The sequence below is a fragment of the Cheilinus undulatus genome, linkage group 19, assembly GCF_018320785.1.
Source record: "Cheilinus undulatus linkage group 19, ASM1832078v1, whole genome shotgun sequence".
Classification (NCBI taxonomy): Eukaryota; Metazoa; Chordata; class Actinopteri; order Labriformes; family Labridae; genus Cheilinus; species Cheilinus undulatus.
Window position 1 is genome coordinate 39043639 of NC_054883.1, and position 24913 is coordinate 39068551.

The following is a 24913-nucleotide window of genomic DNA, read 5'->3' on the forward strand; positions in this document are numbered from 1 at the left end:
TTGGCCCTCAGGTTAGACCTGAATCCAGAATCCGGCCCCTGCTGTGATTGAGTTTGACGCCCCTGCTCTAAAAGGTCAAAATATGAGGTAAATTTCTTGATCAGGTGTTTAAAAAGTGAAAAACATGGGATTAAGAGTCAAAGTTAAGAGTTTACAAGGTCAAGTTTGAATTAAAATGAAAATCTGTGACTCTAAAAGGTCACAAAATGAGAAAAAAGGTCAAAACTATGAATTCAAATGGTCAAAAATATGAAATAAAAATTCAAAATGCTAAGTTTCAGTCATAATCTTGGGATGCAAAATGAAAATATGAAATGACTTTTTATCTTATTATTTCAACTCTCTACTTTTTCAGATTTTTATAGCTTAACAAGTTTTTTTTCTATCTTCAAGGTCAAATTTACATTTTTATGCTGAAGGAAATCTGCAGACCTCATAGCAGCAGGCCAGTTCTAATTAAGATATGATCACATTTGGCCCCTGGGCCTCGAGTTTGACACCTGTGACCTAGACTTTAGGCATGAGTGTAACCTGGAAATTTGGGGAAATATTCAGTAGTTTTGTGCATGTTTTAATTTTAATCTATAGTGCTTGACAAATTTATTAGACCACCCTAACCCTAACCAAAGTAAGGTTTATGCCACAGCTGCCCTAAATTAACAGCATTTGTAATTACCAAAAATCATTTTTTATGTTTCTGCAATGGTTAATACACCAATAAGTAGAAGCTCTTTAACCCAAATGATATTTTTAATGCTAAAAGATAATTATTATTGCTATCCATGAAATTTCAAATTTACTGATTTACAAAAAAACTGAAAAATAGTAAAGCACATTAATATTCTTGATTAATATGTCAAATTATAGTTATTTACCTGCATTCCTGAACAGAAAAATGAGTTTTAGTGCTTGAATGTTATGCTTGATTCATTTCTGACTTCCCTGAGAAGCCCAGTGAGCCGGCTCAAATTTGGGTGAATTCAGCTTGAAATTCCTCATTCCTGTTCAAAATGGTAAAACGTGGAGAGCTGACTGAAAATGAAAGAGTCCGCATGAAAGCACTTCATGATGCTGGATGGTCTTTGAGACAAATATGACAGGTGGTCTAATAAAGTTGTTAAGCACTGTAAATCTAGAAAAAAATGCAAAGTTAAGATAAACTTCTCACATTCAAAATGCACAAACACGTTCTCATCTTGCAAAACAAACCGATCAAACTCTCATCTGTGAATGATTTCCTTTCTCTAAAAAAGAATCAGGAAACACCAAAAGCCTGAAGCACCACTGCTGCTGCAGTGACACACTTCAATCTGCATGTTTACTCTGCTGCTATTTATGGAGGGCCTCTTGTGGTTTTTTGTAATGAAGCGAACGAGCCGGCGAGAACGAGCTGAGAACGAGAGGAAAATGAGATGATCGTGATTACTCACCCTGACAAAGTTATCGGGGAAAAGCCCCCTGCGTCCGCCCAGCTCGCCTTCCCACCATCCTCCATCGTCCCGCCGTATGTTAACGATGATGTCGCCCACCGTCAGGCTCAACTCATCGTCCTGCTGAGCCTCATAGTCGAACTCCACCACGGCCTCCACTGAGACAGAGGGAGGGGGCATGTGTTAGCAATAAGCCACAATAAAAGGTCAAAGACGGCAGAGGTGTTAAAATGCTCTATATCAGTTCTCAGACACAAAGGTTCTGATTTTGTTAGTGGCACAGGTTTTATTTATGATTCAAAACTGGAAGTAAAAGAGGAACAGACATCACCCTGAAACGACATCTATAAAAATGCACATTTAATGTGGTGTTAAACTGGCCTATAAAAGTGCAAAGTCATAACTGGAATGGTACATTTAGCACAATGCACATTTTTCCGGTACTTATCCCATCATTAAAATAAAATACACATTATGTATTCACCTCTCAGCTGATCTGAGTTTTACTTTCAAACAGGAAGTCACATTTCACTCACTAATCGATGATGTGACCTTGAGAGGCTTCTAGTGAACAAAGTGTTTCCTTTCAGTTGTTTTCACCACAATGTGCTGAGTGTCCTTGAGATCTGACTGACGTAATGATGCATTTCCGTCTTCACAACGTAAGATTTCCTCCCAAGATGAATGATTGCTACTGTGGGTTGAGCCAAACATGTGTTTGGATAGTGACAGCAGTGTCTGACACGGTAGTTATGGTCAGAACAATGGATGAAATTATGCATGAAGGCAGAGATACTTCTGTTCCTATCAGGAACTCTTTTTAACCACGATGGTTGTTCCATAACCATAATGAAGAGTTTAATATCATCAATATGACTGCAAAGCTTCTGAATACAACTTTCAATAAGAAGCTTTAATCATGCTGTTTTACCGTACATGTAAAAAGCATTTATCCCCTTGGATGTATAAACCTTCAATCTTGGCCAATAGCTTTTGGCTTTTTTCACCCATAAAACCTATTTAATGTCAAAGTGAAAACAGATTTCAACAAATCAATGTAAGGAATATGTCACAGTTAATCTGCCTAGATCAGTCCGTCCTCACAAACTGAGTGAGCGTGCAAGAAGAAGACTAGAGAGAGAGTCCACCAGGACACCTCTGACTACTCTGAAGGAGTTCCAAGCTTCAGCAGCTGAGATGGGAGAGACTCTGCAGACAACAACTGTTGGCCGGATTCTTCTCCAGTCAGAGCTTTATGGGAGAGTGGCAAAGAGAAAAAATATCAAACCCAGACTAGAGTTCATCAAACGGCATGTGGGAGACCCCATGGTCAAGTAGATGAAAGTTCTTTGGTCTGATGAGACCAAACACAAACCTGGCATGCCAGATGGATTCGTTTCACACATCCGTCTGGAAAACCTCTCACAGACAGCATTTGGGAAAGGGCAGAGCCTTTAAAAAAACTCGGAGGGTGATTGGATGAACGTTCTGTCACATCTTTACGGGGCAACAAAACACATGACGTAGCCGCCGGTGAGCTGTGCCCCTACCGAAGGAGTAAGCTCCACAAGAGCTGCATAACGCAAACCATGGCGACTGTAGACATGTCAGTACACGACTTTTGTCGTTGTTGAAAAGAAAACAACTCACTGCTGTTCTTTGTTCTTCTTTTAACAAAGAAATGTCAAGTTCTGATGAAAATGGTGCTTTAGCAGCATCCATGCTAATGTCTTCCACCATGATTGCACTGGCCTCTTGTTGCTGCTTGCTTACATCACGACTCTGCCACGCCAGAAAGTACTGCCCCTGATTGGTCCTGTTACTTGCTAACTGGGCCCAAATGGTTCAGACGGGAGCTCTGCAAGATGGATTCTCCAAACGGGTGCATCCATCTGCTTTGCTTTGTGCATCATCACAAACACACCATCCCTACTGTGAAGCACAGTGGTGGCAGCATCATGATGTGGGTATGCTTTACAGCAGCCAGGCCTGGAAGGCTTCTAAAGGTAGAGGGTAAAATGAATGCCGTTAAATCTAGAAAAATCAGAGAGGACTATCTCATTTAGTCTGCAAGAGAACTTCGGCTTTAGAGATGATTTATTGTCAAGCACACAATGACCTGAAGCACACAGCGCCACAGAAATGGTTTAAAGACAGCACGGTGAATGTTCCGACTCAAAACCCAGACCTCAATCCAATAGAGAATTTGTGGCTGGATTTGGAAAGGGTTGTTCGCACCTGATCCTTGTGCAACCTGGCCATCAAGGCATGCATTTTTTGCATCAAAAATACTCAGTGGTAATACTGTTTAAGATTAAACTGGACTTACATGTTTTGGTATTTTTGCAGGATAAAAACAATTTTGGGATTAAAAAACCTGCCAAAATGTTGACCTGTGACTTTTTTGAACACAGCAGGTAACCAGCTCCTTTACTGTGAAAGAAAAGGCCTAATATGGAGCTGTTTCCTATAAAGCATTTACAATTTGCACACAAACAACACTCCCGCTCTCTTAATTCTTTTAACATCACACATACTTTTGCACAAACACCTCGTGATTTCTCCTGCGGCTGATAATGCTAGTAAAAATGTTCTGAATGTGTCATATCACATACTTTCTTAACCCTTAGCCTTTGCACAAACACAGTTGTACGTTGACCGCTGAGGCCTGATCCTCGTCTAAACTGTGTAGGCTGCTAAATGGGGGGGGGGGGGGGGGATTTTAAGGGGGGTGGGGTAACCACAGGAATAACAGGGGTAGCTCGATATGATTTATACACATTGGCTTACTCTCCCTCTACACACATGTTTCAACACATTAAATGCATCAACAAGCAAAAACCCCAAATGATGACACACCAGCCAAAATCAGCCACACGTATTGGGAAAGCAGCTGTGTAAAAGTGGAAGGTCAGGGCATCTCAGAGTTTACATCACACGGGAAGGAGGAGGCGGAGGAAGACTTCCACAATGCATCAAAATGAAGCAGACGAAGCAGATGAATGCGGCCCAAGTTGGCCTGGTGCTCAGATGGGGAGGATATGATTCTGGCTCGAGAAAGCTGGAGAGATTAGCCGCAGATGAGACGGCAACGTGGCGCAAATACGGTCGTCATTTCTATTTTCTGTTGCTCTCGGCTGCAAAGTCTGAGAGGAAGATGTGGGTACCGCTGGAGTGGAAGAGGAAGGTTTTCAATAGGGGGAAGTATGGGCAGTGAATTAACAGCTTGTAGCAGTTGTCTTGCAAAGAGTTCATCTGAGCGGCAGATTGAGAAGATACACTGCAGTCCTCCCACCGCCCACGTCAGTCAACAAACACAGAAACAAACTGCTGATGATGAAGACGACAGCTTGTGGCTCCACACAGGACGTCACAGAGTCTAAAGACGAGTTTAAAGTGACACAAGTGTGCTCCAGTCCTGAAGAGCGGAAACTTTGCTGTGCAACAGATGCACACTGGATATGATTTTACTGAGCAAGCAGCCATCTTTAAATATCTATATGATGGGCAAGAGCGCAAGAATCAACATTTTTCATACTTTTACAATACTTTATGTCTTAAATCGATGTAACCTCTGTTATCTTAACCATTATTCACATTGTAAACCACCAGAATCTTTCATTTTTCTCTGTAATGTTGCTTAAAATTGCACAAAATTACTGGCAACACTATGGTACCAAAGGGTCGCCAATATCAATGTGTGTTACACATGGAATAAAAGGTTTGACTACCATTTCGGGTCATAAAAACCAAACAATCACCCAAAACTGTGTGCCTTAGAGTTCTTTTCTGTTGCCAAAGCATCAAAAAAGCAGTAATATTGTTTGATTTTCACAATAAATACTAAAGCTCAAATTTCTGGTGTCGTTACTGCCATACAACACGCCATCATTTCACACGTCACAACCTGAATGCCTTGCAAAGCAATATAAGACGTCATTCTAGGATGAAGCCAGGGCAGCCAACTTGTAACTCTTTAGCCTGCAATTTTCATTTTGCATGTTAAATCTGGTGGTGATACTCTGGATCTTTAAAAAAGATCTAGAAAACCACCAGAACCATGGATGAGTTCATCCTTAAATTAGAGAACAATATGTGCATACAAAGCCTAATCAAGCTCATTTTCCAGTTTTTGTAATGAATGAATAAATAAATAAGCGCATCAGTGACTCACCAGACTGAGTGATCTGTCCTTTCAACATGATGAACAAACTCAAACCGATTTACAGTCGAAGAGTCAGACCTGTGAGCCAGACTGTCCAACCCACAACTGAAACTTCCTCAAAAAATGCTCTTTATCAGTCTCATTTGCATCTAAAGCACAGGTGTCAAACTCAAGGCCCAGGGGCCAAATCCGACCCGTGGAACAGTTAAATCCAGCCCGCGAGATCACATGATATTTCTGTTATAAATGGCTCATCAGAATGAGGTCTGCAGATTTCCTCAAGTATAAAAATGTGAATTTATCCTGGATGATTTAAGATATCCTTGTTAAGTCACAAAATCTGAAAAAGGAGTAAAAATATTTAGATAAAAATTTAGGAATGTGGGAAAATAAATTGATTTGTTTTAATTTCATATTTTCAATTTTGCATCACACAAACTTGAGATTTTGGCTTTTTATTTTGTACCTGCATTTCAACTCATATTTTTGACTTCTTATATCATATTTTGAGCTTTTAGATTCATAATTTAAAATTTTAAGTCATTTTTTGACATTTTTAACAAATATTTTGTATTTTATCTCATAATTTCAACTCCTTTGACTTCTTAATCCCTTAGTTTGACCTTTTACACTCACAATTCTAAAAAAAGGAAATAATATTTTTACTTTTAATTTCATGATTACAAATTTTATTTCATATTTTGACCTTCTAAACTCATGATTTTGACTTTCTTTCTAATATATTTGCCTTTAAAAAACATAATTTTTCAATTTCAATTTCAAATTTTGATCTTTTTGAACCAATGGATTTATTTTTCTAAAATTATGAGCCCCTTTTAAACTTTATTTATTTATTATTTTTGGGCTTTATGGTACCTTTATTAGAGAGAGAGGACAGTGGATAGAGTCAGAAACAGGGAAGAGACATGCAGGAAATAGTGCCACGGGCCGGATTTGAACCTGGGTTGCCTGCGTACATGGTGCGCACCTTAACCACTCGACTACCGGCGTGCCCTCTTTTTAACTTTTTAAACCTCAAAATCATTTATCATTGGTGCAAACTTTCTTTTCCTATTTAATTACTGGTGAAATGAGGACGACAATTTATGGTTAAAAAGGGGACCCTGTTAGGTCATCAGGTTACACCTGAATCCAGAATTGACCCCTGCTGTGATTGAGTTTGACACCCCTAATCTAAAGGTAACAATTAGCCTACAGACCTACTGGGAAAAGACTCCGTTCTGCAGATCTAAGAAGCTTTAAAGTCATTTTCACTTATTTTCGCATGTTTCAGTCTAAGTGGCTATTAGACCCCAAGATGTTGGTGCAAGCATTAAAACTCCTGATAAAGGCCGCTGCAGGCTACTTTTCTAGCACCTAATGGCAAAGCGGCTGAAGGAGAGAAAACAATGAAAGAGGACGAATACTTGACTTATTTACAACCGCATGAAGAAGTAACTGAACCCTTTAAATGATCGAGTTTTCTGCATAAACTTCTCACAACATGTGATAGCAATACACACATAGCTGGCTGGGTTATGCCATTTTTAACAGCTTTTCTCCATCATTAGGCCCTAATTCTACATTAAAGACTTCAGCAAATAAACCTTGTAAACGGAGGGACTTGAGCTTGCTTTTTCTTCAACTTCTCAAAGCACTTTTATACCGCAGGTCACACATTCAGACACTGACGGCAGAGGTTGCTATGGAGAAATGTAAACTAATCCCATCAAAATGCATCCATACCCATTTACACACCACCGATTAGGGCTGAACGATTTTGGAAAATAATCTAATTGCAATTTTTTTCCATAACATTGCAATTGCGACATGATATGCAACTATTTCTTAACTTTCTTTTATTCCTAAACAAGGGTTGATCAAATCTTTAAAAGTGTCTTATTCTGATGATTTTGACTCATATTGCAAATTGGATATGCATTGTTGCATCGAAGGGTTTTTGTCATTCTTATATTTAATCAGAAAAAAATTAAAAAAGGATTTTTTGTTGACTATTCTAAAAAAATGGCACCTGAATGATTGCATAATATGTCAAACATAGCATCTCTGTTGCAAAAAAACTTTAAAACTAGTGTTTTGACACTCAATTGCCCAGCCCGACCACTGATGTAGCAATAGGAGCAAAATGGGGCTGCCCATCACATTGACATGTGACTGCAGGAGCTTCAGATCTAACCCACAACCTTCAGATTGAGAGACAACAAACTCTACCAACTGAGCTGGTTGGATTTAAAAGACTCCTCAATTCAAGTGCCCAGTGGATGAGGGCAGCACAGATCTTGGGCTGTGGGTCTGTACTTCACAACTATCACTGCAGGCTGTGAGCTCAACTAAGACTAGCAGGAGTGCAAAATTTGCAAATAGATGGTACTAAAACAGCGTCTGACCTTTATAGGCTTCCATTCGGTTGCAGATAATCTGCAGATCAACTGATATTAAAAATAGTTGTGAGATGCACACACCTCAACACTCATGTTGGTGGTGACACATTTGTGTGTTCAAGGCTTAAAATGACAGATGAGTCCTTAAAAAGACGAGAGACTGAATATTTGCAAGCCTGCAGACAAAACAGAACTCCCACTCAAGCGGTCAAGAAGCACACACTGGTGCGCACATAAACACAAAGGGGCTGAACAGCTGCAGTGAGTTTAGATAAGGCTAAACTCTTCATACAGACACGCTGAAGTCTGCAGAGCCTCGCTGATCTGCTGTTTAGTTGTGGGTTTGTTTCACCGTGTCGCTGATGATGTCAAGAACAGCTGCAGGTTTCTGTCTGTAAAACATTCACGCTGGACTGCAGCCCGATGGGACTCAAAGCCACCCACTCCAACTGTGGATCGGATCACAGACTTCAGCACATTCTCCCACATTAAAGGGCAATTCCAACTATTCTCCGCTTGTCGTTCTGTCACATTCTTGGAAGTTATTTTTCATGATTTACTGTACTTCCTTTGCTGCTTTTTGTCTCTCTCTAATTCCCTGCTTTTCCATTTCCCAGAATGCACTGTGACAACCCCTCTTCATCTAGTTTTTGCATTTATCTTTGGCTTTTCAATGTGTAAAGGGAAGTACAAAGAAAGCAACAGCACAGCAGAAGCAAGAAATAGATTGAAAGTTTTAAATTCCCATTGAGAGGAGTGAAATAAAGACTTCTGCTAACTTTTTCCCTTCTGTTTGGAGTGATTGCAGCAGAAAAACTAATCTTCTTGGACATATTTCACCCTGTATGACTGTTGAATCTTTGCACAAAATGAGAAGTATTTATCATCTGCTCAGAGGGAGTGAAGGTCACAGTTTTTGATGATGGCGTTGACACTTTTTTCTCCTTGAAAACTGCAGCGACTGCAGAAAGAGATCCTCAATAAGTGTGATGTTTAGTCTTCGTGTTGTTCCTCATCTGTTCAAAAGAATAAGCCAAAAACTAACTCGCCCTAAGGGTGCATAAAGTTCTCCATCATCATGCATTTTAAAGCAATTTGATGTGAAATCCCCTCAGATGTTCCATATTTGTTTTGGATTTTGGTTTTATGCGATAAGCCACACATTTAAATTGCACTGCACATTTAAAAGCCCTGAAAGGAAGTGGCAAAGACGTGCTAATTACAAACTCTGTGCTGCTCAAGTTTCATTCAAACAAAGTTAAATAGCAGTCTCTTTACCAAACAAGTCAATCAGATGAAGGCCTTGCTATCTTGAATATTCTATTTAAAAGCAGAATATAAACTCATGGCATGTAGCAGGCTGGTAAAGCTGTTCTGCCACATATATTACAATGCTACGTTCTTATTTAGCTGTTGTTTTTGTCTAAAGTGGCGTACATCTGAGAGTAAATATGACACAAGGAAAGATCTAGACCAGTGGTTCTCAAATGGTGTGCCTTAAGGCAAGTCTAGGTGTGCCGTGGGAATTTGTACAACATGTTATTACTACGACTTTATGGCAAGTACTGTAACCAGGCCTGCCCACAGATCTGGACCCCTGAAAACCCCCAGAGCATGGGACCTCCCCAGTTGGGTTTTACTGATGATATCATTGCATGTGTGTTGGATCAGCAGCATCAGTGCTAGCATCCTGGCTAACAGTTGCCTCAATAAGAGCTGAAAAGCATGGCGAGCTACTACTGGGATGAAATTGGAGTTGAAATTATTAATTCATGCTGTTTTTAACCAAGTTAACCAATTTTTCTACCCACTATTGCCACTTCTTATAACTACTTTTGAACCATTTTTTTGCCAATTTTTCGGGAACTTTTTGCCATATTTAACCCATTTTTGCTACCTTTTTGCCACTTTTCGCCCAATTTTGCTATTGTTTCGCCATTTTTGCCATTTTTTTTCCCATCACTTTTGACTTAACTTTACCACCTCCTACCCTTTTTTGCCACTTGTGATCTATTTTGCCACCTTTTGGACACTTTCAACCCATTTATGCCACCTTCTTGCCAATTTTTGCCCATCTTTGGCTTTTTTTAAATCACTTTTAACCCATTTTTACCACCTTTTTACAACATTTAATCCTTTTAGACCACTTGTAATCCATTTTTGACACTATTTAGACACTTTCATTAAGTTTTTACCGATTTGAACCCATTGTCTGTTTTTTTTTTTAACCAATTTTTGCCCATTTCTGACTTTGTTTTGCCACTATTTGCCCACTTTTGCCATCTCCATGATCCTTCAGTTGGCTGGGTCCCAGAAAGCTCTCCCCTTTATCCCCCCTTATAGGCCACCTTGACTGTAACATCATTTAAAAAGTCTATGTTGTATCGATTTAAATATGGTGTGCCTTGAGATTTTGGCTTAACCTTAGGTGTGACTAGGGCGAAAAAAAATTGAAAACCACTGATCTAAACAGGAAGGAATGACAACAGTAAGTGTCACAAAGTGCTGCCATGCAGTGCTGCAGTGCACAGGCCGTATAGAAGCAGTTCTTTTTTAACAACATGAGAGCTTATTACCAACATCATCAATGCTGTTTTCATCTACATCATCTTTAGCACAAAACTACCAAGTGCAGAGAGTTGTTTTCTGGGTCTAAGATATTTTAAGAACTAGAAAGGACTGTGGGAGCCAAATGTGGTAACTTGTTCCACCACTTGGGACTACAGAGAAATCTAGCTTGGTGAGTAGGTGTTTTGAGAAGAGCTCGGTCTTTAGCTGTTCCTGAAAGTTAGAGAGGGATTCTGTGGATCAAGCAGAGGAGAAGAGTGTTTCTACAGTCATGTGCAACATCGGGGGTCTGGAGGGCAAGCCTGATGGCATCGCTTTTCTGAAGGCCTTTTCAACCCTGGTAATATGCCTGGAGATCGGCAACAGTTTTCAGGGACATTGGGACATCCACAGCATGACCAGGGGCTCATGGCAACCCGACCACCCACCCTAGGCCAGTGGTTCCCAACCTGGGACCGGCCACCATGAGAGGGGGCGCAAAAGTTCTCCATGTCTGCTCTGAAATTGTCAAAATAAGATGTACAAATAAATGTTTTTAAAAGATCCATCTAGGATCAATCTCCTCCTCCTACCATTTCACCTCTAAAACTGCTTCTTTTTTCATTTCACTACTATCTTAAACTGGGAGGGATTAACTTCCTGTTTGGAGATAAGCCTGCTTTTATTTCAAAAGGAAATGAGGAACTTAGGTTGATTAACTATGGCTTGATGGAAAGAGGAACTTTTATGGATTGTAAAGGAAACAAGGAGCAGTAAGAAGTGAAATACTTGATATTACACCATGCAGAAGACTTCTGTCCACTGAGCTGTTTGTGAGTTTTTCAAAGTGAAATGAGACATTTAAGGAGCAGTGGTAGATGTTTTATAACCGGCTGAACCGCAGTATGCTGAAAAGTATGCAATTCAATTCAGAAAATGATATTTGTCTCCAGAGGGACAGTTAAATTAATGTGATTAAAAATGAATGCAATAATTATGGTACTTAATTGCATCAGGAATAATTCATCAATGCTGAGAGCCCCAATATAAATTCAAGACTGCTTTTACACTTGCACAAAATTCCTGAAAAAAACACAGTCCTGAAGTTTTCCAGGTGAACTGCACATGTTTGGGTAAAATCCAAATAAGCAGCAGGTTATAATCAGGAGTTTTCTCCCGGTATTAAGTGGGGGGAGGTTTTGACATCTATTCCATGCAACTGGTGCACAACCATGGACTGTTTGCACAAAAAAAATGTGCAATCTCTGTGCACATTATCAAACTACTTTATGACTTCTGATCACCAGTATGTTCTCTGCCCTTTTGTCATGCCTCTGCAGCTGCTAATAGCCAAGGCCAGGGGCTGGTGGGTTGTCCTTGCAGCCAGCTGGCCAATCATACATAACATAGAGCACATCTACTGTATAAGGACTATTCTTGTGATGTAATCATCTTCATCCCTTGTTTGTGAACTCAGTATCTCAAGGATCCTTCCAGGGTTGTTCTTCAAACTTTGCACCAGTTTCTAATTGGACTCAAGGATGAGCCATTCACATTTTGGAGGTCAAAGGACAAGGTAATCGTGCATTGTTGTCATCCCTTGCTCATAACATTAAAGACCCTGTAAAGTAAAAATACATCCATATTTAGGTTTGTTGTATGGCAGGTCAATGTGTTATGCACCCCCAGGTCAAATCTCAGTCAAATAAAACATCTCTAAGTTTAGAAAATTAAGCTTCAAAATCATAAAAATAAGGCAGTAAAATCTGCCAGGATGGTGCAGGCGTGTCTGTTGAATGAGCTGAAGCCACGCCCACTAAGGAGAAATATGACCCTCTCAGATTTGAAAAATGCTGCAACTTGAATTTAGGAAAGCACTCACACTATCAGCCTGCCTCTTGGCCTTATGTTGACTTTAAAAGAAGAGACAAAGTCCTTTTTCTGGCTCGAATCTCTGTTATGATTCTTTAATGATCCATAGACCACTGTGGCTGATAGATTTGGAAAATTTACCTCACAATGAACAAAAAAACAGCATTTAACTGACCGTTAACTTTAAATAAAGGCAGTGACATCAGCTAACAACAGACTGGACTGAGATGAACTGCTCTGTGATTTTAGATTGTAGTGTTAGAGGGGCGGGGTCATTCCCAATTATGGGTTTGTGACATCACCAGCCCACATATTGGCCCCGCCTAAATTGTACAAAGCCAGGAAAGAGGTGAAACCCTTTCTAACCAGCTATATCAAAAATTAAGTCACATGTAGATCTAAATGTTTTCACATGTCTACAGCAACCATTTCCAAACATATTTAGTGTGTTAAGACAAACTTTGGATTTCACTTTATAGGGTCTTTAATAAAATCACACTATGAGGCACCAAAATGTACTCATGATAGAAATGACTGCTTCCCTCCTCTTGGCTTACCACTGAACTTTCACTGTTTGGGTTAACTAGCTGCTGATAGTTCCAGTTGACACTGTGATTCTATTTCACCATTGATATGAAAGCATATATTCCTTGATACAATCCAGTCACCTTTGACGGCCTCTTTTAATCATTTCAGCTGCATAATTACCTTCAATGTCATTGACCACTGATTACTATAAACCAGGGGTCATCAAGTGCATCTGCACAAGGGCCAGATTTAGTCTTGACAGAGATTCTGGGGGCTGGACTTTCAAATAAACAAAAATTAAATAAATATTCCGGCCTAATGAACGTATTATTAGTATTAGTAGTATTTTCTTTCAAATCCCAGGGAATGTACCCTCCCCAATTGTGATTAAGCACCAATATTAACTAGGGATGCACGATACTGGATTTTTGCCGATATCTGATATGCCGATATTTACAGATTCGTTTTAGCCGATACCGATATCTAAATATGCTTTTTGGACAAATAATTTCAGTCCTTTTGGACACTTTAAGGTTTAAGGATGACCAATGAAATAAACTTTAGTCCTTAAAAAATACATTAAAGTTTAAAGAATGAGGATAAATAAAGAAAAAGACCTCACCTGACATACGTCTGTTGGTTCAGACTAAAACTCCACTAATTTATTAGTATATAAAGACAAAATTCACAGTCAAAATATGCTGAAATACACAGGCAAAATATCACATGTAAATATCAGCAGAAATTTTGATATCTGCTGATACCTACGACAGACCAATGATATCTAAATTCCTAATATTAACCCATTTTTTGACACTTTTTAATCCCTTTTCATGACTTTATTCGAGAAAAAAGTCTTTTGCCATTTTTTCCCTCTGTTAACAATTTTTGCCACATTTTAACCTTTTTTCCCCACTTTCCTGCCAAATGTTGTCCCTTTGTGCCACTCCACAACCCATTTTGCCACCGTCTAACCCCTTTTCACCACTTTATCTGTCCATTTTTGCAAAATTTCCGTCAGTCTTAACCCATTTTTTTTAAATATATGTTGTAAATATTTCCTAATAATGGCTGACACATGAATTTCTGTAAAAACAAATCAAATGTTTAGTCAAGTTAAGTTCAATATTGTTCATTTTTGGGTTGGGTTTAAGGTTTATTTTGGGCATTTATGTGCTTTATTTGAGAGAGGAGGATGGTGGATAGAGTTGGAAACAGGGACGAGAACGGGGGAGAGACATGCGGTAAAGGGCCTCAGGGCGGATTCGCCCTGTACATGGGGCGCACCTTAACCACTCAGCCACCTGCGCCCCATTTTTGGGGTGGGTTTAACAGCTGCAGGCATTCAAAGCCAAACGATACCCTTAAAACCACAACATCTTATTTTCCTCCGTTTCTGAATTTAATGATCTTCTGGGGGCCAGATATGAAGCGTTGGGGGGCCTGTTATGGGCCTCGGGCCACCAGCTGATGATCAGTGCTATAAAGGGGCAAATTGCTAGTCACTGTACAGATGTACCTTCAGTGGTGGCCTCTGAGTTCAGATCATAAATACGATGGATTATCTTCAGACAATATGAGACAACAAATTCATGTAGCACAAATGTTTAGTCCTTGATTAAAATCAGCTTTCTGTGCACTCTGCATGCATCTCATCATCTTTAATGTGATGCATTTATGCCATCATGTAAACACATCCTAAAAAAAAAAAAACAAATGATTTTGCTGCATTTAGTTAATATGGTGTATTTAAAGGCTGCTGTGATTTCCATTTGAGTTGAATCTGTAATTCAGTGGTGCATATTCATCCAATTTAGCGATTCATTAAACTATCGCAGCGCATAAACACAGAGAGACTCTCGGGGTTTGAGGACCCGTGATGGTCTCGGATGGTGGCTAAATTGCCTGATTTTCCTCGTTGGTGATCCAGCCTTGACGGTAACTGTGAGTGTTTCCCCCAAGGACAGCTGTGCATTGTTTGTTTACATGCAGCAGAGGCAGATGTCCAAAAGAAAGTATGCACCAACTGGAAGAGAAAACGGGTATTTTGGAGCAGGGCTGCAGCTAATTACCACACTCATTACAGGCTTATACTGGAGAACATTTTCTTGATAAATTGGGCATTTATTTAGCTGCTTGAGAGTCGAGCTCTTCTCTGCAGAGACAAGACATGCAGAGGAACCTATTCTAGATCTAAAACAGATTATTACGTGAAATGAAAAAGGAAAAGGAAGTATCACCTCCAGCTGGGGGTGAGCAATATACAGTAGATTGTGTTACAGTATAGTGCTTAATTTTGAAATGAGGTTCAGGAAATGACAGACTTTGATCTAGGTCATGGTGATTTTTTTAAAAAGACACTGGGCCTAATGCTTTGTCTAAAAGTAAGAACCACTAACAGCAGCGTGCTAATTGACCACTAGATAATCTGTTTGCAAGGATTAGTCTAAATGGAGAATCAACATTTAATTCACTTTTTTGGAAGCATTTACACATTCAGTAAAAACAAATGATACTGATATCTGTTTGATACTACAGCAACAAAAATAAAAGGCCTAGGCACTAAATCATCTGTATTTCATTGTTTAAGGATAAAATAATTGCCTGGAAATGTATGCACAGTCTAAACTGCACAAAAAGCACTGGCGACACATCTGTACTTTGAGGTTGCCAAAGTTTTCTATCCTCTTAAATACTGTTCATTATCTACACAGCTTCCTTTATTTAAAGTCAAAGGGGCTGAAGTCAATTCCAGCTTCCATTGGGGGAGAGGCTGGCACAGCCTAGACTGCTCACCAGTCAACCACAAGCACACCTATGGGCAATTTAGAGCCACCATTTCACCCAACAAGCATGTTTTGGCCTGAGTACCCACAGAGAACACTTGCATGTGTGTAAACTCCACATAGAAAGGCCCTGTCCAATCAGGGATGGGGGCAATCATGCTCAGAATGGTCTCCTTAAATAACACATGCTTCAAAATGATAAAGTCTGTATTATTCTACAGATCAGAGGTATCAAAAAACCTTGCCCACTTTTCCAAATGTTGCCTATGGATTTCTGCAATTTATCAAAAACCCTCTCTGCTTTCTAACTCCACTTACTTTCCCAATGTTGCCGACACATTTGTGCATTTTAGACAGCATTCTCTCTTCTCTTTTGGTTAAAAAATATGTTGACAGCCGTTAAGATTCTGTATTTTGTTAAACCACTGAACCATAAATCCCCAAATAGTCGAAACTCTAACATACTTAAAAGAACCGTCTCTCCATGCAATTTCCACCTGCTTTTCCAAATGTTGCCACATATTTGAACAGTTAAGGAGCTGAAAATATGACTTCAGAAGAAAAAGTGCAATGCAAAGCGTCTGATGCAGTGGTGTAAAGCACACCGCCACTGGACTCTAGAGCAGTGGAGACACGTTCTCTGGAGTGACCAATCACACTTCTCCATCTGGCAATCTGATGGACAAGTCTGGGTTTGGTGGTTGCCAGGAAAAGGTACTTGTCTGACTGCATTGTGCCAAGTGTAAAGTTTGGTGGAGGGGGATTATGGTGTGGGCTTGTTTTTCAGGAGCTGGGCTTGGCCCCTCAGTTCCAGTCAAAGGAACTCTGAATGCTTCAGCATACCAAGAGATTTTGGACAATTCCATGCTCCCAACTTTGTGGGAACAGTTTGGGGATGGCCCCTTCCTGTTCCAACATGACTGTGCACCAGTGCACAAAGCAAGGTCCATAAAGACATGGATGAGAGAGTTTGGTGTGGATCAACTTGACTGGCCTGCACAGAGTCCTGACCTCAACCCGACAGAACACCTTTGGGATGAATTAGAGCAGAGACTGAGAGCCAGGCCTTCTCGTCCAACATCAGTGTGTGACCTCACAAATGTGCTTCTGGAAGAATGGTGAAAAATTCCCATAAACACACTCCCAAACCTTGTGGAAAGCGTTCCCAGAAGAGTTGAAGCTGTTATAGCTGCAAAGGGTGGACCGACGTCATATTAAACCCTATGGATTAAGAATGGGATGTCACTGGGAAGTTCATATGCGAGTCAAAGCAGGTGAGTGAATACTTTTGGCAGTATAGCGTATGCCTGAAGGTCAGTCAGATTGATTGATTCTGTAGTCTTGATACCACCAAATCATAAATCCCCAAATTGAGCAACAACAAACTTCCAAAAACACTTGCGCCTTGCTAGTTCCACCCACTTTTCCAAATGTTGCCAATGCATTTGTGCAATTTAAACAGTGTTCCCCCTCTCTCTCTATTTTTGGTTAAAAATACAACTGAAGGTCATCAAGTTTCTGTTCTTTTGATACCACTGAATCAAATTAAGCCATAACAATCTTGAAAGAACCTTCTCTCCTTGTTAGTTCGACCCACTTTTCAAATTGTTGCCAATATATTTGCACAATTTAACTCTTCAAGCGCCAAAGTTGCAAAATTGCAAAATTGCTGAATTAAACAGGCTATAGCTACAAATATGGCGCCTAATGTTGTTACCACTTTACACCAGGAGATGGAGGACATGAGTAACTTCAATCTGAGCAGCATTTGTGGGTGTGTTTCTATTAAAAGTTTTGGAGTATATAGAATTTGAAAGATGCACCCCTGGTCGAGGAGACGAGGAAGTGGTAATAGTGGTGGTAGTCGGCGTGAGAAGAGAGCGAATTGTAGCAAAAATACTCACAATGATGGGAGGTCTGTTCACCATTAAGGTATATTCACCACAGAGGAATATTCACCCTCTGACGATGACGTTCAGTCGTCTGGTGAGACCGAAACTAATGGTGCGAACCCCCCTCTATACCTGGGTGCGAGGGCACTTTAGCATGTGTTTTGGCTCCCAAGAGGACACTTTAATGTGTGTTTTGGCTCCAAAGAGGGCACTTCAGCATGTGTTTTGGCTCTTGAGGGCACTTCAGCAAGCGTTTTGGCTCTTGAGGGCACTTTAGCACGCGTTTTGGCTCCAAGAGGGCACTTTAACATGCATTTTGGTTCCCAAGTGGACACTTAAGCATGTGTTTTGGCTCTCAAGGGCACTTTGGCACATGTTTTAGCTCCCAAAAGGGCACTTTAACATGTATTTTGGCTCCCAAGAGGACGCTTTAAGGTGTGTTTTGGCTCCAAAGAGAGCACTTTAGCATGCATTTTGACCTCGAGGGCACTTTAGCACGCGTTCTGGCTCTCAAGGGCACTTTAGCACATGTTTTGGCTCCCAAGATTACACTTTAACATGCATTTTGGCTCCCAAGTGGTCACTTTATCACGCATTTCTCAACAATTGGGCCACGAGGGGGGACAACCGCCCCCTGCACACCACTGATTTGTAGGTTCTTTTTAAAATACTGTTATAAACCTTGTGTTGCCAATTAGCTATAAATATCACAGTACTTTTGTCCCTGTCTCCCAGCCCAGAAACAGATTTTAAAGTAGAAGACAAGATAAAGGAAGTATCACCTCCAGCCCTGCATGACATCTGTGAGCTCTATTTGCCTGCACTTAATTGATTACTCGTGCACCCAAACCTGCAAACAATTAATCTCCATAAAATGTGTGCAACAGCGCAGTGCTGTGGGAAACCAGAGAGAGGCGATGGGAGGAGGAATGTCATGCGAGTCAGGCCTGTTTCATCCACAGAGACGGGAAGCTGGAGAGAGTCAGAAACAGTGCAACACAATGGGCAGAAAGACAGAGAGTGAATGTAAACGTGTCAACATCTGCAACCCATCAATGTGACCCGCTGCTTTTCCTGAAATCGTTTTCCTGCTCGCACACCCACCCACACGCTTTCTAATCAGGAATAAAATGCGCTGACAGAGGCTGTGTGGTCACTTACAAACAGCTCGGTAATGTCTGAAGAGAGACGTCAAAGGAGGTGAGGAAGAGAGAGAGAGAGAGAGGAGCAGGGGAGGAAGGAGAGAGGCTGAACCCCGCGCGCATCTGGACCGGGCGTTTATTCCTGTTCATCCAGATGCGCAGGGGCGCTGGAGGCTATTTCGGGGCATTCTTTAAACCAGAAGCGAAAAAAAGCGCTACATCTCACCCATTTATGTCTCCCGGTGTGCAGTTTGTGCTCCTGCAGGATGGTAGGTTCACGGGGAAGGTGATTGTTCCAGGTATAGAGGGGGGTTTGAATCTCCTGCTCGCCTTACAGATCCGCTACAGCCGCGCTGAAACGGGAGGAGCGTCAGATGAAACCATATTCCTTCCTCTTTTCTCTCTCTCTCCGGTGACACGACAGAGGAGGCAGAGCGAGTGTAGCCAGAAAACGGAAAAGCGCTGATGAACAAATCTCTCTCTCCCTCGCTCTCTCTCCCGTGCTGCCTTCATGTGCACCACGTAAATTCTGGCTCCACCAATCTGCTTCTTCATCGAAGGCGAGATAAGAACATGTCACGCAATTTCTCGCACCTAAACAGACGGGAGCAGTGGCATCTTTTTACTGAAGCTGATTATATTCTTGATGAAACTTTAATTTCACCCAACAAGCTACTTAAAAAAGATTCATGAAAAATTCGTTTTGGAATGTTATCATTTTTAAAGGTCTCCTTTAATAAACAGAATATTTCGTCTTTATGCACTTTGCTTGTTTTTACACTTCTTAACAGCCTCATCTTGTGTGTCAAGAACATAATTTTTATTTACTCTCTATTTAGGCCCCGTTTACGCCACAACGTTTAGCTTTGTTTTCTGTTTTCCAAAAATTTCCGCGTTCAGACGCAAGATTTTAACCCTTTGGGAGCCAGAGTTTCTTCAAGAAAATATTCAATTTGATATCAAGATTCCAAAAGGCAGTAGCTTGAAAGTGGTTAGAGATAAAGGCATACTGTAAATGAGAAAACTCTTCAGTATGACCCAAAGTTTGTGGTGGGAGTAAATTCATTCATCTAGTTTGCATATTCTGACGTCACCAGGCGGCCTCCACCACTACTGCTTCTACCACATGTGCCCCTACCTCCGCGGTGTTTATTTTATTCTGGCTACCTCCATCAATGTTCGTGTTTTGACCACCCCTGCAACCCCCAACATGTCCCCACCCTGGCCACTGTGAGGAAAAGCGTCGGCTTCGGTATGTGCTGCTTGTGGACTCTCATGGCGCACGGAATTCGTGTGGCTCTAACGTCTCGGTCTCACCGGACAACTGAACGTCATCGTCACGGGGTAAATATTCCACTATTTCTCCCGAAATTGTGAGTATTCTCGCTAAAATTTGCACTCCTTGTCTCTTTTATGCACCGACTTCAACCACTTCTACCACTTCCTCTTCTCCTCGACCGGCGGTGTGTCTTCAAACTCTCTCTCTCTCCAAAACTTTGAATGGAAACACGCCCACATATGCTGCTGGGATTGAAGTTACTCGTCCGCCATTTCCTGGTGTAAAGTAGTAACAACATTAGGCACCATAACTTGCAGCTACAGCCCATTTTATTCAGCAGCATTGCTTGTCGCATTTTGCGACTTTAGTACTTAAAGGGTTAAAAACGATATCCTATCACATGAGACTGCAGGTAACACCAAAAACGATGTAGTATACATGCCAGGCCAGCAGATGGCGGTGTAATTTTGCAAAGTCCAACATTGCCTTCGGGCTGCCCTTTGACGGCGTTTGGGTCGAGTCAGAATCTGGTGCAGGCATGAAATACGTCTCCGCCAATCCAAGTGATGGTGAAGTAAATCAAGACTTTGTTAGAGAAGTACAGTTAAATTCAAAAGAGTGAGGGGCACGAACAGTACACTGGTGTCGGCCATCTTTGTTTTGTTTAGGGCTTCCCATCCGCGCATGCGTTATAAGCCTACTCGCACATGGATGTTTACTGCAGCTGCAGTGTGCATGTCCGTTTTCAGAAAGTGCCGGTTTCCCTGTTTACACAGAGATGGGGCGTTTGAAAAACTTCCACTCTGGTGCCCATTTCCAAAAAGTTCCATTTTCAGGCACCAAAACACCGTTGCCGTGTAAACGCACAGCCAAAACGCTACAAAACTTTTCACTCGAATACATTTTCGTGTAAACAGGGCCTTAGTGTAATAGTACATACTAACTTGACATTTTACTGCAATGCTGTATTCACCATACTAAGGGCCAATGTCCAGAGGCACTGTTAACTGTGCTGGAGGCTCTAAAGCAGGGTACACACATAAGGATTTTCTAAATCTTGAGAGATTTTTTATCCGTTACAGACCCCACACATGAAGATAAAAAATCAGGCATTGAACAGTTTTGATCGTTCTGTGTGTGGTGAAATCTCGTGTGATCACACGTGATCTAACAAAAACGACAAAGAAGAAACATGGCACCACCCGATAGCAACAACCAGAAAACACAGCACGCAACATGGAAGAGGACGTAGAAGAAGAGGGAATGATGATCTTCTTGGGACTATTTTAAACAGAAAAATCACAAACTAAAAAACAAAAAGAGAGAAGACTGTGGAGAAAATCCTGGAGACAGCGCGAACACAGACTTTATAGTCTACTGGGTGAGCTAGAGGTAAATTGTTGTCATAAACATTATATACGTGTATAATGTCTATGGTTGTTGTCAGTCAGCTTGCTTCTTGATTGGCTACATTCCGTTCCACATCACAATTCATGGAGCCATGACTCGGGAGTTGTCAGCTTGCCCCACACACGAAGACTTGTGGTCGTAAATATTGAACAAGTTTAACATTTACGATTGTCGGCCCCAACCGTTTTCAGAGCCAGTTATCGGAACAAATTCACTCTTAACACGCCTCTGACCACAGGATAATCTTATAGGATAATCTTATAAGACATAAGATAATCAGGTGTTTGCCGTCCTTGGTCAGGAAGGGGGAAAATCGGGACAAAAACAGCCCGATTATCTTTATGTGTGTACCCCGCTTTATTTTCAATACAAAACCAGCGGTAGTCCAGCATTTTCAGTTATCAGCGTTCTGAGTGCAAAAGCACCTTCAGCATCATGTTTTTCACCACAGCATTTGCAGCACTCTCTGTTTTAGTAAGTTCAACTTTGCTGCTGCACTTGTAATTAACTCTTCTTTCTCACTGACCAATTAAAAACAAGAAGGGGTGGGACTTATGATACCTGCTTTTTCAACAACAATGGTGGCACTATTTAACCCTCTAAAACTGACAGTATCGTATATGACAAAAAGAGACACAGGTTACATAAAAAGTTGAATAACTTTTTAACCCTCAGTCATAGCCACTTCTTTTCCCCTCTATGCAGCGCCATGGTTTTGCTTTGACCAAAGACGAGCAACCTCACAAATTGGAAGAGTGTCTCGAGTGCTGTGCTGTGGCACATAGCCCTGACCAGCTTGAAACAAGAGGACAGAGATCATAGGAGAACTGGGAGTTCACGCAGGAATAGTTTGTCTACGGTGGTTTATTTTCAACTTTTTGGAGGTGATTTGTCGTTCATTCAGACATGATTCCTTGATATTATTATCTCCGCCAAGAAGGTTATGTGATCGGGTGGGTTTGTTCGTTTATTAGTTTGTTTGTTCGTTTTTTTTTGTTAGTTTGTTAGCAACATAACTCAAAAAGTCATGGATGGATTTTCATGAAATTTTCAGGAAATGTCAGAAATGGCATAAGGAAGAACTGATTAGATTTTGGGACTGATCCTGATCACCATCTGGATCCAGGAATTTTTTTTAAGGATTCTTCACTATTGGGAGATAGGGTTAATGGCGGAGGTCTGTGCTCTCTGAGTGCTTTTCTAGTTTGAAATTGTTTCTGCCATTAGGAGTTATTTCTACGCAGCATATTGTCTATCTTTTTGTCCCACAATGCACTGGGGACATGCTGTGGCAACCAATGGCAGGATGCTCTGCTGTCACGTCATTCTTTGCCAAACTGCGCATGACTAACTGGGCAGATGATGCAAGAGTTGGCCAGAAGGGCTCATAATGGAGAGAAAGAGAGCCTGTGATGAGGCCCTCTGTGCCACTGCAGATTATTTTTTCACTTTTTGGTCTCCAAGAATTGGGAGTGACATTACTGCAGCACACATACTCTTAAAGCACAGGTTTTCCTGAATAAAAGATTGATGATATCAATCATCAATAAAAGCTTGACCCCACAGGGTTGATGTTTTAGAAGTTTTCAAAGACAGTAAGTCACAGTGAGACAAAATCTTTTGAAATCTCTTCCCTTACAATGGTTCGAGCCTCGTTTTGTAAAGTTTACCCACTTGGCTGACCAGTTGAACTCAATCATTAGGTCTGAGAGTTGGGAATCCCAGAAAAGAAAAAAAAAGAAAAGAGGCAAGCTTACACATTTGACCACCAAGCACCTTGATACTAGAGTTGTGGGCTGCATACTCTGTGGCGTCTTAGTTATCTTTCTAGTATGAAAGTATGCAGTTTTAGGTGCATGTTAGATTTGCTTAAGCTTTAAAGTATGGTACAGGAGCTTGCTTGTCATATTCAGCTGCCCAGAATGCATTGTGGCTCTTCAGTTTATCCCTTGGTGAAGCCAATAATTAAAATGTGCCACCGCAGTCCAACAAATAATGATTTGATGCCACCAGGGGGCTCTCAACCAAAATGATAGAAGAAGACGAGTAGCAATGCACCGCTCAGCTTCCCCCACCTCTACCACTTGTTTGGAATTTAGGATTCTGTTCAATGAAAATTGCACTCAAAAAGGTCTATTTGTTAAAGAGTAGACCAAAGCTCTTGTTTTATGGATGAAGTTCACATAAAAAGGGAGAAAACCTGTTAAAAGTTACCTTTCTAGTTAACACTGGTGCATGGACCAGGCCACTTTTAACAGCTTTTCTCCCTGATTCAGTAAAATACGTCCATGAAACTAAAATTCGTACACCTTATGTTTGCAGTTTTTGAATGAATGGATTCACATTTCAGATAAAGCGGTATGGAGTGGAGGTAGGCAGAGCTGAGCAGCACTTCTGGTTTCCAAGCAAGTGACATCTGTCAGGGGTGAGGAGGCGGAGTCCCATGTTACAGGGTAGTTTGGTAGTCTTTCATTTCATTGACTCTCTCAGCCAGGAAGACGATGCTTGTTTGTTACTTTGAGATCGTGGTGATGATTGGTTGGTTACAGGTGTGAAGCCACTTCCTTTTTAACAGCTCGTGCCCTTAGAAAAAACTGTTTGCCTGATGAAGGTGTTTTGAACTTCTGCAAAAATATTCCTTATTAGCCAGTTAGAGAGTGTGCAGGAGTTATATTTGAATTTTTGTTGTATGTGCTCTGCGTGTTATTCCATTGTGATCCACAGCTATGATAAACATACCATCTGTCACAATGATTTCTTCAATTAAAAAAGAAATTTCAGTGCAACAATTCTACATTTAATCTATTTTTGATTCTGGGCTAGTAGAGCTACACTATATTGCCAAAAGTATTCATTCACCTGCCTTGACTTGCATATGAACTTACAATCCATAGGATTTAATATGATGTTGGTCCACCCTTTACAGCTATAACAGCTTCAACTCTTCTTATGGACCTTGCTTTGTGCACTGGTGCACAGTCATGTTGGAACAGGAAGGGGCCATCCCCAAACTGTTCCCACAAAGTTGGGAGCATGGAATTGTCCAAAATCTCTTGGTATGCTGAAGCATTCAGAGTTCCTTTCACTGGAACTAAGAGGCCAAGCTCAGCCCTTGAAAAACAAGCCCACACCATAATCCCCCCTCCACCAAACTTTACACTTGGCACAATGCAGTCAGACAAGTACCGTTCTCCTGGCAACCGCCAAACCCAGACTTGTCCATCAGATTGCCAGATGGAGAAGCACGATTGGTCACTCCAGAGAAGGCGTCTCCACTGCCCTAGAGTCCGGTGGCGGCGTGCTTTACACCACTGCATCCGACGCTTTGCATTGCACTTGATGATGTATGGCTTGGATGCAGCTGCTCAACCATGGAAACCCATTCCATGAAGCTCTCTACCACTGCTCTTGAGCTAATCTGAAGGCCACATGAAGTTTGGAGGTCTGTAGCGATTGACTC

General features: G+C 41.1%; 1 protein-coding gene across 1 annotated transcript in view; it reads right to left on the reverse strand.

The window, feature by feature from the left end:
• Nucleotides 1-19163, reverse strand: part of sh3kbp1 (SH3-domain kinase binding protein 1) — an 82529-nt gene extending 63366 nt beyond the window's left edge. Inside the window, exons 1-2 of the mRNA XM_041814561.1 lie at nucleotides 18991-19163; nucleotides 1431-1588 (exon numbers count right to left, since the gene is read on the reverse strand). Coding sequence (XP_041670495.1) covers nucleotides 1431-1588; nucleotides 18991-18994 — 162 coding nt within the window. The 5' untranslated portion in view covers nucleotides 18995-19163. The remainder of the gene's footprint in view (nucleotides 1-1430; nucleotides 1589-18990) is intronic.
• Between the last annotated feature and the right edge of the window lie 5750 nt (nucleotides 19164-24913).